General features: G+C 47.8%; 1 protein-coding gene across 1 annotated transcript in view; it reads right to left on the reverse strand.

Annotated features, from left to right (window-relative positions):
* The window catches only part of DMAC2L (distal membrane arm assembly component 2 like), a 48,993-nt gene that overhangs the window by 9,988 nt on the left and 22,672 nt on the right, over positions 1-16,333 (reverse strand). The window contains exons 3-4 of the mRNA XM_077467600.1: positions 9,461-9,669; positions 6,179-6,350 (exon numbers count right to left, since the gene is read on the reverse strand). Of these exons, the coding sequence (XP_077323726.1) occupies positions 6,179-6,350; positions 9,461-9,669 (381 nt within the window). The remainder of the gene's footprint in view (positions 1-6,178; positions 6,351-9,460; positions 9,670-16,333) is intronic.

Genomic DNA, 16,333 nt, shown 5'->3' on the forward strand with positions numbered 1-16,333 from the left:
CTGCACAGCAATACGGTGTATGCAATGTGTTCACACCAGTGTGAACCCAGCTTTACACGCACATGAACTTAAATGACTGGGCCAAAAGGGTGCACTATATTACCAAAACTATTGGGACACTTGCCTTTACACACATGAACCTTAATGGCATCCCAGTCTTAATCTGTAGGGTTCAATACCCAGTTGGCCCACCCTTTACAGCTATAACAGCTTCAACTCTTCTGGGAAGGCTGTCCACAAGGTTTAGGAGTGTGTCTATGGGAATATTTGACCATCCTTCCAGAAGCACATTTGTGAGGTCAGGCACTGATGTTGGACAAGAAGGCCTGGCTCACAGTCTCCGCTCTAATTCATCCCAAAGGTGTTCTATCGGGTTGAGGTCAGGACTCTGTGCAGGCCAGTCAAGTTCCTCCACCCCAAACTCACTCATCCATGTCTTTATGGACCTTGCTTTGTGCACTGGTCTAAATCATTTGGTGGGGGGGGGGGATTATGGTGTTGGGTTGTTTTTCAGGGGTTGGGTTTGGCCCCTTAGTTCCATAGAAGAGAACTCTTAAGGCGTCAGCATACCAAGACATTTTGGTAAATTTCATGCTCCTAACTTTGTGAGAACAATTTGGGGATGGCCCCTTCCTGTTCCAACATGACTACACACCAGTGCACAAACAAGGTGTGCAGGGATCCATCCTGTACATCCTATTGGAAGGCAGTTTCACACTCACAGGAAGAATCAATGGACTACTACAGCGCTCAACAGTGCCGTGGTAGTTTGTCAAGAACTACAAGCCGATAGCTGAAAAGGATGTTGGGTACTTGTAGTTCGTTCATTCATTTTTATAACTCTGTGAATGAATGCCGCAGCCGTGTAAGCGGATCCCTGCTCGGCCATGCTCTTTTTAACCACTTCCCTACCGGGCCATAGTAAAATTACGTCCTCTACTTTGTGGGAGGATATCTGAATGATGCCTGTAGCTACAGGCATCATTCAGATATCATTCTTGCCAGCCGGCGATTCTGTGCACAAATAAGAATGATCATAGCAGCAGTTCTGCCGCTTGAAGCATCCGGTGCTTCAGGACAGCCTCTGAGACACAGGGCTCCCCCCTCTGAGACAGGAAACACGTTCACCCATAACTTCAAAGGCAGTCCTCCGGGTCTCCTCCTTCAGTCTCCACAAGAACCGCCAGAAGGCACTGAAAGACACAACACACTGGCATAACAGTACACACTAACTGTGCCAGATAAAAGGACCTGGGTGGGAAACCAGGCTGTCCTGGACAACTCCTAGAAAAAGAGTTACTGGTAAGTCTCAGTCTGGTTTTCTCCTTTCATCTTCCAGGACAGCCTCTGAGATGATAGGCAAGAAACTAAGGCCCCACACACACCATTAGATGTTCTGTAGATTTTTGTCTTCAGAGTTACCAAAACCATGTAGTGCAAGGGCCTGCCTGATTGCATACACACTGAAACTCTTAAGGTCTGACCTAACCATATTATATGGTTTTGGTAAATCTGAAGACAAAAATCTGCAGAAAATCTAATAGTGCGTGTGGGGTCTTACCTCACTGCCTGGAGGAACGTTCATCCAAATGCAAGTGGAGTAGCTGGATCATGTTGCTGCCCTGCAAATATCCTCTGGAGTGGCACCGGCGCTGTGCCCACAAAGCTAACACAGCCCTGGTTGAATGTGCCTCAACTAGGGGCACCTGCCTACCTGCCAAACTGTATCCTTCCATAATCGTCAATCTCATCCATCTGGCAATAGGAGTTTGAAGCTTTAAAACCCTTATGGGCCCCCGAAAAGTTAACAAATAAGGATTCTGAAGTCCCTGCTTCCCTTAAGATAAGCCAAAAGGCTTCTTCGAACGTCTAGTAAACTAAAACTTCCTTCCTCCTCAACCTCTGAGGGTGAATAAAACATTGCTAGGATAATATCCTGTGTTCTATGAAACGAAGAGGAAATTTGGGGAGAAAACCTGGTTCTGTTTTGAGTACAACCCTATCCTCCAAAATTAACAAAATCGGCTCTCAAATTGAGAGTGCCTGCAATTCACTCGTGCTTCTAGGGAGGCGATTGCTACCAAAAACATTGTATTTAAGGCTACCAACTTCACCTCCGATTTCTCCAGGGGTTCAAAAGGAGTGCCCTGAGGACCAAGGACAGATCCCAGGTAGGACAGGCCCACACCTTTACTGGCCTGAATCTGGAGAGGGCCTTTTTACAAATCAAGCATGCTGTAGGGAGACTTGCAGAAAAACACTCAAGGCAGCGGCCCCTCATGTTTAGCATGCTAATAGAGAGGCCCAATTCTCAGGAACTTCTGTAGAACTGCAGAGGAAAGGCATAGCAAAAGGCTGAGCTCTCATGCATTGGCAAAGGTATCTATTCCCTTGGCTCGATCCTGTGAATGCAGGGAGAAGAACTGGGTTACCTTTCTGTTGCTCCCTGAGGCAAAGAGGTCCACCTCCGGTCGGCCCCAAGACCACACAATGTCCTCAAACACCTCCAGGTTGAGTGACCACTCATCCTGTCGCACCTGGCAGCTCAGAAAATCTGCTAGAGAATTCCCTTTTAAGTGAATGGTAGGCAACAAAGCCAGGTTTAGTTCGGCCCAGCCGAAAATATTGCCTGCTATCAGTTGCAAGGAAGGAATCCTGGACCCGCCCTGTTTATATATGCAACTGCTGACGCATTGTCCGTATGGACTTGGAGGTTATGTCCCTTGATGAGTGATTGGAAGGCCTCTAGAATCTGATTCGAGGTCCGTCTGGCTTCCACTGGAAACCAAGCTGCCTGAGCCAGGTTGCCGTCCATGTGGGCCCCCCAAACAAAAGAACTGGCATCTGTTGTCACCACCAGAGCTGTTGGTCTGGACCACAAGAGTCCTCTGTCTAGATTGTGATGGGCTTGTCGCCACCACCACAGCGCCTTCCCAACTCTGGCCATTATGAGCATAGGCTGGTCCAACATCAGCTGGTCATCGTGCCAGCAACTCAACAGGTGACCCTGCAGGAGGCGCTGGAGAAACCTTGCCCACAGGACTGCTGGAAAGCAGGACATCATGAGTCCAACCACCCTCATGACCGCTTTGTTCCAGACTTCCTAATTGGTCTGACGCCGTGCCACCGCCTGATCCATCATCTCAATCTTTTCCTGTGGGAGAAAGATCTTTCCATTGAAGAGATCCTGCGACCCAAATATTGAACCTCTTGAGTCGGAACAAGCTGGGACTTGCCCTGGTTGATCAGCCAACCGAGAGAATGCAAGAACACCTGCACCTCCTGTAGGGTCCCTTTCGAGCTGATGAAAGGACTGGGTGACGAATAGGAGATTGTACAAATAGGGTATCACCATAATGGCCTTCATGTGCAGCAGGGGCCAAGGCTTCTATAAGGACCTTCGTAAAGACCCTTGGGGAGGACGTTAGCCCAAATGGCAGTGCCTGAAGCTGAAAATGAAACTGCCAGTCTGAGATACCTCTGAAAAGCTCTGTGTATTGGGATATAGAGGTATGCGTCTCTGAAATCGACCGTTGCCATATAGCACTCTAGAAACAGAAAATTTGTCACTGTTAAAATGGACTCCATCCTGAAGTGCTTGTACTGACCACGAATAAGTGGGAATAGAATCCCTGGAAGCGTTCCCCCTGGGGTGCTTGTGTGAGAACCCGCTGATCAACCAGCTCCCCTAAAAGCAGACTTAGGCCGCGTATACACGGGCGGACTGTCTGGCCAACTAAGTCCTTCAGACAATCCGACAGACAGTCCGTCCTACTTTTGAATGAACGGACTTGACCACACACGATGAACAGACAGTCCGCTGAAAGCGTGCGCGATGACGTGTACAGCACGTACGACGGGACTAGAAATACGATGTCCAATACACTGCAATGCAACCTTCGGCCGTGTAAATCCTTTCTGAGCATGCGCCATACTTAGTCCGTCCAACTTGCCTACACACGAGCGGATTGTCCGCTGAAACCAAAGTTGGACGGACAATATTACGGAAATTCCGAAAGACTTAGTCCGCCAGACTGTCCGCTGAAAAAGTCAGCTGAAGCCCACACACGAGCGGACCAAGTCCGTCAGACAGTCCGCCCGTGTGTACGCGGCCTTAGTGCCCGTGCCTTTTCCCAATCTAGAGGAAAGGGGGGGGGTGACAAGAAAACTGGAAGGGGGATTTGAATGGAACGCCAATTTGTAGCCGTTCCTGGTGATCTCTAATGCCACGTACACACGACCGTTTTTTCCAGTAGAATAAACTCTGATGGTCTTTCCAACGGAGTTCTGCTGAAACAAACTTGCCTACACATGATCACACCAAAGTCCGATCGTTTAGAAAGTGATGACGTACGACGGGACTAGAAAAAGGTATCCGCTAAAAATCCGACTGCTTTAAATAGTAAATGGAAATGATTTAAGCAGCTGTTGCCTGGACGTGTCCACTGAGACTGCAACTACGTAAACAGCATTCCAAGTTTCTGGCAATGCATGTGGCTGCTAGGGCTGGTTTTAGACTGACGGATGAAGGGTCCCAAGGCCCTTCACAGAAGAACATCCCCCCCCCCCCCTTTTATCCATGGGGTCTCTAAGGACCCTAAGTCATCAAAAGCCAAAATCGGTTTTCTTGGAAACCTTGGCCAGGGGCGCATGCAACTTTGGGATCTTGTTCCAAGGGTGGGCCATGTCCTTCTCAAAAGGGAACCTGCGATTGAGGCTGCCTGAGAAGAATGGTCTCTTTTTCAGGATGCTCTCACTCCAGAAAAATTGACTCCACCAGAGATTTGTGCACGGGAATACCCCAGCCTTCTGTGCACTGGGCCCTTGGTACATGAAGTCGTGCTTAGAAAGTTGTACCGACTCCCCTCTAAATTTCCAAAGTGTCATAAATTGCTTTGAGCAAGTCCCCCACATCGTCCAGCGACAACCTGTACCTGGACCCCCTGGAGGAATCATCTTCTCCTGCTAAAATCAGGCCCAGAGTCTGCCTGAGAGAAGGTCAGCGACCTGGGTTCCCCTTCTCCATCTTCACCATCATCCTGACTAGGTTCTGACAGAGAAGGAATACTGGCGAGCCCTGGATAGGGCCGTAGGTGGACCCTTCATCCTATCCATACCACCTTTAAAGGATTGGAAAATGGATGCAACGACCTTATGACAGGCTGTCACCAACTAATCCCTGACTAAACTACTAATGCATTTAGGGCAAAGAGGCTTTTCCCAAATGGCACTCAACTTTGCTGCACATAAGGCTGACTCTCACCACCACTGTGCTTGGGGTCAAACAGAAGAAGTGCCCAGCCCGTCACCTGTGGTTTCCCATCCAGGGAAAGACTCTCGGTCACAAGGACCCCCCCCCCCCAGAGTAAGCCATGGCCACCCCTTAATACGCTTACCTGGAAGGTGCCGGTGCCTAAGAAACTGGAGTCTGAGATGCTGCAGTGACCTCCACAGCTCCTTGGTGTTTGCCACAGCCTCGGCTGGGTCTTCCACTGGCCCTGGATGCCTGGCTGTCCAAACCCCGCACCCATGAGACCAGAACCTCATCTCCCGGCGCCCCGATAATACAGCTCTGCCAGAAGCCGCGTCACCTCCTACCTAGCGCTGATCGCAGAAGCCCTGCCTCCGACACATGCATGTCTTCCCTGCTCCATACCCAGAACTACCGGGTGAACAGGTGCCCTCTCACAGCGCTCCAGCACTGGAACACACAGATGGGTGCCACCTGCCCGCGAGTGCCACGGACAATAGGGCTGATCAAAGCACTGTCTCCCCAATCTGGCCAAGTAACAACCTCTGCCTGGGGCTTGGAAACATGTGCTGCTAAGACCAGCTCCCACTCCGAATGTGCGGTGTGACGGTGGCAGGGCCCGCCATATCCTCCACGGGTCCTAATCTCTCCAAGCTTACGGCAGCGGTGGGACCAGCAGCCCCACCCCTCCCTAAGTGGACAAAGGAGCGCTCGCAGGCAGAGCAGAAGAGAGGAGAGGAGGTTCCGAGCGTGCTCCCTTCCCGTCTGGAAGGAAACACAAAAAACTGAAGGAGGAGGCTTGGGAGGACCTCCTTCAAAGTTTTGGATGTTCTGTCCCGGAGGAGGGGGAGCCCTATGTCTCAGAGGCTGTCTTGGGAGACAAAAGAAGAAAAATCAAATCTACAGAATAGGCTTCCATTGACCCACCTCAAAGAGTGCAGAGATATGACACCTTTATCAGTCACATTCCCACAGCTGAGGACTTCCATTCTTCTGAGACTCTCTTGAAGGCTGACTGTCTGGCTTATTCTCTCCAGACATGTGTCCTCAATATATATACATCGACACAGTTTCAGTTCCTCCAGGTGCTTCAATCCATCTTAAAACAAATATTATATTTTAATTATAACCCATCAGACACCCATTATAGGGCATCTCTAGCAAACAGGTAAATAAACATACAGTATATATGAACTGTGTCAATTTCCCTCCTCTGGCCCGCTTTTTGGAATTCAAATGAACATCAACACACCGATAACATCCACCCTGAATAACAAGCCCAAAAAACAGCTTCCTACCTCTGGCTGTTTCAGGTTTTGAAGGTTTTCAGAAGAAAAATTAAAGCATATCTAAACCCAAAAACTAATTTCATATATTGACTTAGTTTATATACTAGGCCTTAAATATGGTGGTTGCATTCGTTTTCTTTTTTTCAGAATTTGTCTTCACCTGGTGACCCTGCCAGTAACATATTTCCTGTCCTAGAGTGACAACACCAACTGCACTGTAGCTATGGAGGAGCAGTGCTGTCACCCTAGACTGGTCTCCTGATTTGGACAACAAATTGCTCCCACTCGCCTCATCTCAATAGGGAGAAGAGGATTTGTAGTTTTCAGAAGAGAACTGGGAAGGAAGTTATAAAGGACGCAGGAATTTGGTCATGCATAGTGCATTTTTGTACTTAACCTAAAAAAAAGGAACCTGCACTATACACTCATAGGCCACTTTATTATTGGGTACACCTTGCTAGTATCGGGTTGGACCCCCTTTTGCCTTCAGAACGGTCTTCATTCTTCATGGCATAGATTTAAGAAGGTGTTGAAAACATTCCTCAGAGATCTTGGTCTATAGTGACATGATAACATCACGCAATTGCTCCAGATTTGTCGGTTGCACGTCCATGATGCAAATCTTCCATCACATGCCAAAGGTGCTCTTTTGGATTGATATCTGGTACTGTGGAGGCCATTGGAATAAAGTGACCTCATTCTCATGTTCAAGAAACCAGTGGTGAGATAATTTGAGCTTTGGGACATTATCCTGCTGGAAGGAGCCATCAGAAGATGGGGACACTGTAGTCATAAAGGGATGGACATGGTCGGCAACAATACTCAGGTAGGCCGTGGCATTTAAACAATGCTCAATTGGTACTAAGGAGCCCAAAGTGTGCCAAGAAAATATCCCCCCCCCCCCCCACACCATTACACCACCACCAGCCTGAACCATTGATATAATAGATGGATCCATGCTTTCATGTTGTTTACGCCAAATTCTGACCCCACCATCTGAATGTCGCAGCTAAAATTAAGACTCATTAGACCAGGCAATTTTTTTCCAATCTTCTATTGTCCAATTTTGGTGAGCCTGTGCCAATTGTAGCCTCAGCTTCCTGTTCTTAGCTGACAGGAGTGGCACCCGGTGTGGTCTTCTGCTGCTGAAGCCCATCTGCTTCAGAGATAGCATTCTGCATACCTTGGTTGTAAAGAGTGGTTATTGGAGTTGCTGTTGCCTTTCTACAATCTCGTCTGTCCATTCTCCTCCGACATCAACAAGGCATTTTTGTCCACACAACTGCCACTCACTGTATATGTTCTCTTTTTCTGACTATTCTCTGTAAACTCGAGAGATGGTTGTGTGTGAAAATCCCAGTACATCAGTAGTTTTTGAAATACTCAGACCAGCCCGTCTGGTACCAATAACCATGCCACGTTCAAAGTCACTTAAATTCCCATTTCGTCACCATTCTAATGCTCAGTTTGAACTTTGAGTTATCTTCACCACGTCTAGATGCCTAAAATGCATTAAATTGCTGCTATGCGATTGACTAATTGTCGATTTTTTGTTACCAAGCAACTGAACAGGTCTGCCTAATAAAGTGGCCAGCGAGTGTATATTTTTGTTCTTTGGTTTAGATACACTTTGAACCATTTTGCAAAGCTACAGGTTTGCTTTAAAGGGGTTGTAAAGGTAAATGTTTTTTCACCTTAATGCATTCTATGCATTAAGGTGAAAAAACATCTGACAGTGCTGCCCCCCCCCCCCCCCCACCATTTTACTTACCTCACCCCTCGAAAATCCCGCGCTCGCCCCTGCCGTCCTTTCCACCGTTCAGCCTGGCCGTTGAGTGGATGGAAAGCAGGGCAGCCATTGGCTCGTGCTGCTGTCAATCACATCCACTGATGCGGGGCGCCGGAGGGCGGGGCCATGTGATACAGCGAGCGGCTATAGCCGCTGGCTGTATCACGGGAGCGCGCCAGCAGATGCTCCTCACCATGCGAGGGAGCTCACATGAACGTGAGAAGCACCTGCGGGAAGAAGCAGAGACAGCTGAAGAGGGACCCCAGAAGAGCAGGTTCGGGGCCACTCTGTGCAAAACTAGCTGCACAGTGGAGGTAAGTATAACATGTTTGTTATTTAAAAAAAAAAAAAAAAAAATTCACTTTACAATCCATTTCAGTAAGCCCCCCTCACCACCTCCCCCTGTTCTCCAGGTAGAACACACAATAAAATACCTCGTCTTGGATTGCCTCCTTCATGGTGCCTACCAAAGAGTAAGTAGGCCCCCCTGCCTTGCTACATAGGCCAATAAGACAACCAAGACTGATCTATCTCAAGGCCTAAGCATGTTTGGTCTTTCCCGACCGAAAAATTGAGAAACTGCTCTCAATCATTTGCTGGCTGGAATTCCGCCAGCGAAAGTCCGATGGAGCGTACACACGGTAACATTTTCGGACCAAAAGCTCTCATCGGACTTCTGCTGGTGGAATTTCCGCTCGTGTGTACAGGGCATTAGAAGGCATATAGTATCAATGGCAACTCTATCTCTACAATACTGAGAAATCATGGGAAGGAATACTGTAGTAGCAATAATAATTCAAAGGCTTTATCCCTCTGCAGGGTAGTCATGGCCGTCACCTTTTAAGAAGCACTGACAGCTGAAGAATTTAATTCTGTAATGAAAGATGCAATCTTGGGTTAGGTATTTGCCGCGCTAAAAGGGAGTCAGTGTCTGCTATCAAGCCGTAAGCTGTGCAGACTGCAGGAGATTGGCTGTCAGGTTCTTCTAAAGTGGTTTTGGGGTATTGGCGTTTTGTAGCAAAATAAACTCTTGGTCAATGGCTGAAAATGGGCTGCAGGAGATCAGCAGCACTGGGGTCTACAGATTCTTTGGAGAACAGTCTGTCTTTATGATAATTGATATGTTCTCACCCAAGTAGTCAAATCCTCTGTACATAATGCAGGACTCTGTTGCGTCAATGGCCTGGATCTTGTATTTTCCCAGAGGTCCAGTGGGAAGGCCATTATAATCGTATTGCCATTTCTCAAATCCTTCATACCGAACTTTGGCTCCGCAGCGCAATAACCACTCTGAGGCTGCCCGGTCTGGTCCCACGTCCTTTATACGTTCATAGTCAACTCTATGAAAGATAAAAACAAAAATAATGTAATTAGCAGACCCAGCATCACATGGTGACAGTTCAGCAATGAAGTGATTCCAATGCCGACCTGTGCTTTGCTGATATAGGAGAAAGCAAAAAGGATCACTACAAGTGTTATTGCACACGTGCAACTAGGGGGAGATAAACCAGGCAGGTGAGCCACAGTTTTACCCCCCACCCGAGCACAGACATGCAGTTGGATCAGGACTGTAGCAGGAGACAAAACGACTGACCGCACTCCAAGGATAAAGAAAATTGCTTTATTGGTATAAAAATATCCAACATGAAAAACCATCGAGGTTACAGCATCATGACAGCACAGGTTAACCATGCTCCCCTCTGTGCTGTCATGATGCTGTAACCTCAAAGGTTTTTCATGTTGGATGTTTTTATGACAATAGGTGAGTATAGCCTCAAGTTAACAGTAATTAGCAATGAAATACAGGTACCATCATCCAGGGTTCATAATGGAGAGAGGTTGGTTGTTATAGAAATGCCCGGGCAGCTGCTCACACTGACCCTCAAACTCTTTTAACCAACCAGGCAACAAATTTGGACTATACCGGTACTAGGTAAAATAAATACAATTTAATAAAAGCAAAAAAGTAGACCACAGCTCATGGGTATGGTGCACTATTGTCTTTTCACTAAGACCCCTTTCACACTGAGGGCATTTTGCAGGCGCTATACCATTAGAAATAGCGCCTGCAATCCGCCCTCAAACAGCTGCACCATTCACTCCAGTGTGAAACCCCCGAGAGCTTTCACACCGGAGCGGTGCGCTGGCAGGACGTCAGGAAAAGTCCTGCCAGCAGCTTCTTTGGAGCGGTGTGTTTAGCTGTGTTTTGCTCCTCCACCGCTGCTCCCCATTGAAATCAATGGGGCAGCACTTCAATACCGCCGGCAAAACGCCACTATTGCGGCATATTGCGGGCGGTTTTAACCCTTTCTCGGCCGCTAGCGGGGGGGGGGGGGGGGTGGGTTTAAAAGCGCCCCGCTAGCGGTCGAAGCGCGCTGCAGATCCGACGGTAAAACGCTGCTAAAAATAGCGGCGTTTCACCGCCGACGCTATAGGCTCGGCGGTGTGAAAGGGGTCTAAAGATGAGCTCAGGCGTGCTGGCAAATGTGCAGCGCCCGCCAGGAAGTCGGCACTGGGGAGCGCCAATCACAAGCAGTGAGACATTGGGGGTTATTTACTAAAGGAAAATCCACTTTGCACTGCAAGTGCACTTGAAAGTAAAGTTGCTGTAGATCTGAGGGAGACATGCAAGGAAAATAAAAAACAGCATTTTAGCTCGCACATGATTGGATGATAAAATCAGCAGAGCTTCCCTTCATTACAGATCTACCCCTTAGATTGAGAGCGACGGCACTTCCAAGTGCACTTGCAGTGCAAAGTGGATTTGCCTTTTCGTAAATAACCCCCATTGTTCTGATGCGCGGCTGCAGAGATCAGCAATGTCTCATTGCCTGTGATTAGCACTGTGCCGCCTTCCTGGCGGGCTCTGCACGTGCTGTTTGCGAACACGCCTCAGCTCATCCTTACTTGTCACCTTGGATGCTAAGGCCTGAGTCACCGCTATGCAGGTTGCAGTTTGCATATTGCAATACATGCTTTTCATCCATTGAAGTCTGAAGAAGAATGGAACCAAAAACCAGAAAAAAAGTCCCTGTCCCTTTCCATAAAATGCCCAGATGTGAACTACATCCATAGGAAACCATGTTAAAAACAGACTGTAGTGTGCTTCTGCAAAACTGAAAGTGCGCAAAAAAAAAAAAAATGCATAGGTGTGAACTTGGCCTAAGACACCTGGTGCTGGTTTGTAGGCACAGTTTGGGTCATTTTCAGGGGTTGGGGGAAGACCCGTTTGTAAGCAAATGACTGGCAGTGGTTTAGGAAACAGAAGTTCAATATGGCTACCAAGCGGCTGCTGTTACCATCCCTTGAAAGAACGCAGCAACTGAAGGGTTACGGCTGCGGGGAACACACCCAGCAATATCCGATTTTGAATCTTCTATATTCCTAATTACCAAGTGTGCTGTCAGCTGTAACTGTGTTTATCTGCTGTTGCTCTGTATCCCGGATTAAGTTTAGTGATTATAGACAAAGTCTGAATAAGACTCAGATTTGATTACCTCAGCACTCCAGATAACAGGCACAGAGTATCTTATTGCTCTGAGGAAACAGGGGCAGCTTACAGGTGCTTCCAGAGCTGACTGACTCCAGATAAAAGATAACAAGACTGACCTATACATGAGCCGCCGGCACAATAATCCATTGTATCTGCTGTGTGTCTGTCGTATTGTGCCGCTGAAGGATTGGATGAAATGGCGCATGCCTTATCGCGGAGCACATCCAGGTCTGCCGTCTTCCCTCTGGCTCAAGAGTCAGAAGGACTTGCATAACGGCTTTAAAAAAATAAAATAAAATAAATCCACTACAAAGCGTATTGATACTTTCTGTTTACAATTCGTTTTTGTATCGCTTTTACGTCTTTTGTTCTATTCAAAAAAATAACCAATAAAATTTCAGTAAAAGAAAAAAAAAAAAAAATCCACAAAAATAAAATGTGATCCTTCATTTTGTTTTGCCTAAAAAAAAAACTAATAACATAAGTGAATCTAGAGTTCAATGTGTAATAACTAAGGCCCTTTTTACACTGGAGGCGGTTTTTAGGCTGGAAAAAGCCTCAGCTGCAAACCCAGTGTGCCCGAGTGCTTTTACACTGAGGCGCTGCGCTGTCAGGGTGTCGCAAAACATCCTGCAAGCAACTTCTTTGTAGCGCTGTGGGACCGCTCTAAGCCCTTGTACACATGATCGGAGATTCCGACGGAATGTGTCCGATCGGAGCGTTTTGTCGGATATTCCGACTGTGTGTGGTCTGCATTGGACTGTTTCCGTCAGAATATCCGTCGGACCAAATTTTCCAACTTGCCGGAAATATTTTCCGACAAAATGCTCCGATCGGACATACTCCGATCATGTGTAGAGAATTCCGATCGGACAAAGTGCCACGCATGCTCAGATCAAATTCCTACATCAAAGCTATTGGCTACTAGCCTGAACGTAGTCCCATCGTAACGAAATAACGTCATCACGTTCTGAACGATCAGATTTTCCGACAACTTCCTCCGACCGTGTGTATACAACAGTTTCGGACAAAATCCGACGGATTTGGTTGTCGGAATCTCCGATCGTGTGTACAAGGGCTTATAGCGCCCTTGCCCATTGAAATTAATGGGCAGCGCCGCCGTACCGTCGGCAAAGGGCCGATACAGTTGCATTTTGCGGGTGGGTTTAACACTTTTTCAGGTGCAAGCGGGGGTTAAAACCGCCCCGCTAGCGGCCAAATAGCGCCGCTAAAATGACAGAAAAGCGGCGCTAAAAATAGCACTGCTTTACTGCCGACGCCCTGGCACTTTCAGTGTGAAAGGGCTCTAAAGCCGAACTTCACTTAAAAGCGAGTTTCACTCATCCTCCTCCGCTCTACTGTGACTAGGGATGAGCTCAGGCGTGTTCGCATACTCCACGTGCAGAGCCCCGCCAGGAAGTCTCACTGCCTGTGATTAGCGCTGCGCCGACTTCCTGGCGGGCTCTGCACATGGACCATGCGAACACGCCTGAGCTCATCCTTAACCTCCCTGGCGGTATTATTATTATTTCCGTTTTTTGGTGGTGAAAGCGCTACAATTATTTTGCATGGAAATTTGACGTTTTATATTGTAGGCCTGTAATTCTTAGCCCTTGTACACACGGTCGGAGATTCCGTCGGAATGTGTCCTATCGGACCGTTTTGTCGGATATTCCGACTGTGTGTGGTCTGCATCGGACTGTTTCCGTCGGAGTATCCGACGGACCAAGTTTTCCAACTTGTCCGTTAAATTTTCCGACAAAATGCTCTGATCAGACATACTCCGATCATGTGTAGCCTACTCCGACGGACAAAGTGCCATGCATGCTCAGATCAAATTCCTAGACCAAAGCTATTGGCTACTAGTCTGAACGTAGTCCCGTCGTAATGAAATAACGTCATCACATTATGTACAATCGGATTTTCCGACAACTTTGTCCGACCGTGTGTATGCAACAGTTTCGGACAAAATCCAACGGATTTGGTTGTCAGAATGTCCGACTGTGTGTACAAGGGCTTAGGAATAACTCACTTACCGTATATACTCGAGTATAGGCCGACCCGAATATAAGCCGAGGCCCCCAATTTACCCCCAAAAAAACTGGCAAACTTATTGACTCGTGTATAAGCCGAGGGTGAGACATGCCTGTCCATCCCTGTGTGTGTGTCCGTCCCTGTGTGTCCGTCCATCCCTGTGTGTCCGTCCATCCCTGTGTGTGTGTGTGTGTCCATCCATCCATCCATCCCTGTGTGTGTGTGTGTCCATCCATCCATCCATCCCTGTGTGTGTGTGTGTCCATCCATCCATCCATCCCTGTGTGTGTGTGTCTCCATCCATCCATCCATCCCTGTGTGTGTGTGTCTCCATCCATCCATCCATCCCTGTGTGTGTGTGTCTCCATCCATCCATCCATCCCTGTGTGTGTGTGTCTCCATCCATCCATCCCTGTGTGTGTGTGTCCGTGTGTGTGTGTGTGTGTGTGTGTGTGTGTGTGTGTGTGTGTGTGTGTGTGTGTGTGTGTGTCCAGCCTACCTGTGTCCCGAGCCTCCGTCCCGTGCCTTGCCTCCGTCCCGTGCCGTGCCTTGCCTCCGTCCCGTGCCGTGCCTTGCCTCCTTGCCTCCGTCCCGTGCCGTGCCTTGCCTCCTTGCCTCCGTCCCGTGTCGTGCCTTGCCTCCGTCCCGTCCCGTGCCGTGCCTTGCCTTGCCTCCGTCCCGTGCCAGGATCGCCGCTCTTCGTCGGCGCCTCGGCGGCCATTCTAAAATTCAAAAGCCGCGCCTCCTCCTTCGCCTGTGATAGGCGGAACACTGAATTTCCCAGCAGCCTGTGTTCCGCCTATCACGGACATCGTCTCATCCTCGTACTACGGACGAGGATGAGACGATGTCCGTGATAGGCGGAACACAGGCTGCTGGGAAATTCAGTGTTCCGCCTATCACAGGCGGAGGCGCGGCTTTCGAATTGTAGTATGTCCGCCGTCTGTCTGCTCGATACGCTGATCGAGCAGTCAGACGGCGATGACTTGAGTATAAGCCGAGGGGGGCACTTTCAGCCTCAAAAAAGAGGCTGAAAATCTCGGCTTATACTCGAGTATATACGGTAAATCTGTCCAAACCAGAGTCTAGCAGACATCCCGGGTATAATAAAGTTTGAAAAATTAATCATAAATTATAATATAATAAATAACTAATAAATAACTATAAATAATAACAAATAATAATAATATAATAATAATAAAAATTATTCAAAAATGGAATCAAATCAAAAATACTGAAATTTGCTCAGTTGCAGAATTGTCGCTGTCATTAGATTTAGTGTTTGATGACGAATTTCCCCACAAATCGCTATCGCTCAATTCTGCGAGTGATTCTAATTTATTATCGCTGTTTTCTAGCTGGTCTAAAACCACTTTTGACATAAAAGGGACACTTTTTGGTTGCTATGGACAATCTCTGAATTCCAGGCAGAAAAAGCAGTATGTATAATATAAAAGTGCATGCAGGGCACTGGACAGACCGCTAGGGACAAAGGAGGTGTGTAATTTTTTTTAATACGGTAATGTAATCTGTAAGATAACAGTGTACTGTATACGTACTGTGTTTTTACTTTTTTGAATTTGGCGCCGTTCTCCGTCCCCATGCGCCGCAACGCTTGCAGAGAAAGGAGCCCGGCGGAACTTGGCACTGTGTGAATCAAGCAAGGAGACATCTCAGGATCCAGGGGACAAGGTAAGTAACTTTCCCTGTATCCTACGATGCAGCCCCGAGTCTGGCTCGGGGTTACCGCTAATGGTACTGGAATTCCACCCCCAGCCAGACTCGGGAATACCGCCAGGGAGGTTAACTGTGACCATATTGGAAGGATTTTGTTTCTTCCTGGGAACGTGTACCTTTTCCTGACGGGTACCTGCTCCCACTTCTGCAATGCTCACACAAATGAGAATTACAGAAGCTTGGGCCACCCACCCTCAACCTCCTGAGACACGTCCCAGGAGGCTCCGGGATCGGTGTGAAAGCACAGCACGATCTTGTGCACGCGCAGCGGGCAGCTGACTGTGAAGTAGCAGGAAGTCAGAGCTGGTTTCCACATCAAAGAGTGCGGCATGGGGGATCTGAAGCCCAGCGAAAGAACCGGAAACAGTGCTGACTTCTGGGCTGGGGAGTGTCTTTTTGTCAGCAGGGGCAATATTTGTAGATGGCGACTTACATTTTATTTTTTTAAAAGAGACCAAAGTTCCTTTTGTTTCACACGGGCTTCAGATAGCAGAAGAGCAGTGTGAACAGCAAGCTTTGATAAAGCATTTGCAGAGCTTTTAGCAAGCTTTTTTGAAGCTTTTAAAGTAGCATTCAGCTCCAGTTTGTAAATGCTGAATACAGATCCCAGAGTGCAGATTGCCACTTTAAACACTTAATCTAGGCTTACCTGTAGGTCAAAGTGTGTTGTAAGGGTTTACAACCACTTTAATTTAAACGGACGTTTGCACGGTCGCACAACGCTGTACCCAAGCAACATT

This window comes from Lithobates pipiens, unplaced genomic scaffold, assembly GCF_037356315.1.
Source record: "Lithobates pipiens isolate NorthernLeopardFrog02 unplaced genomic scaffold, aLitPip1_a1.2 Scaffold_57, whole genome shotgun sequence".
In the NCBI taxonomy this organism is placed as follows: domain Eukaryota; kingdom Metazoa; phylum Chordata; class Amphibia; order Anura; family Ranidae; genus Lithobates; species Lithobates pipiens.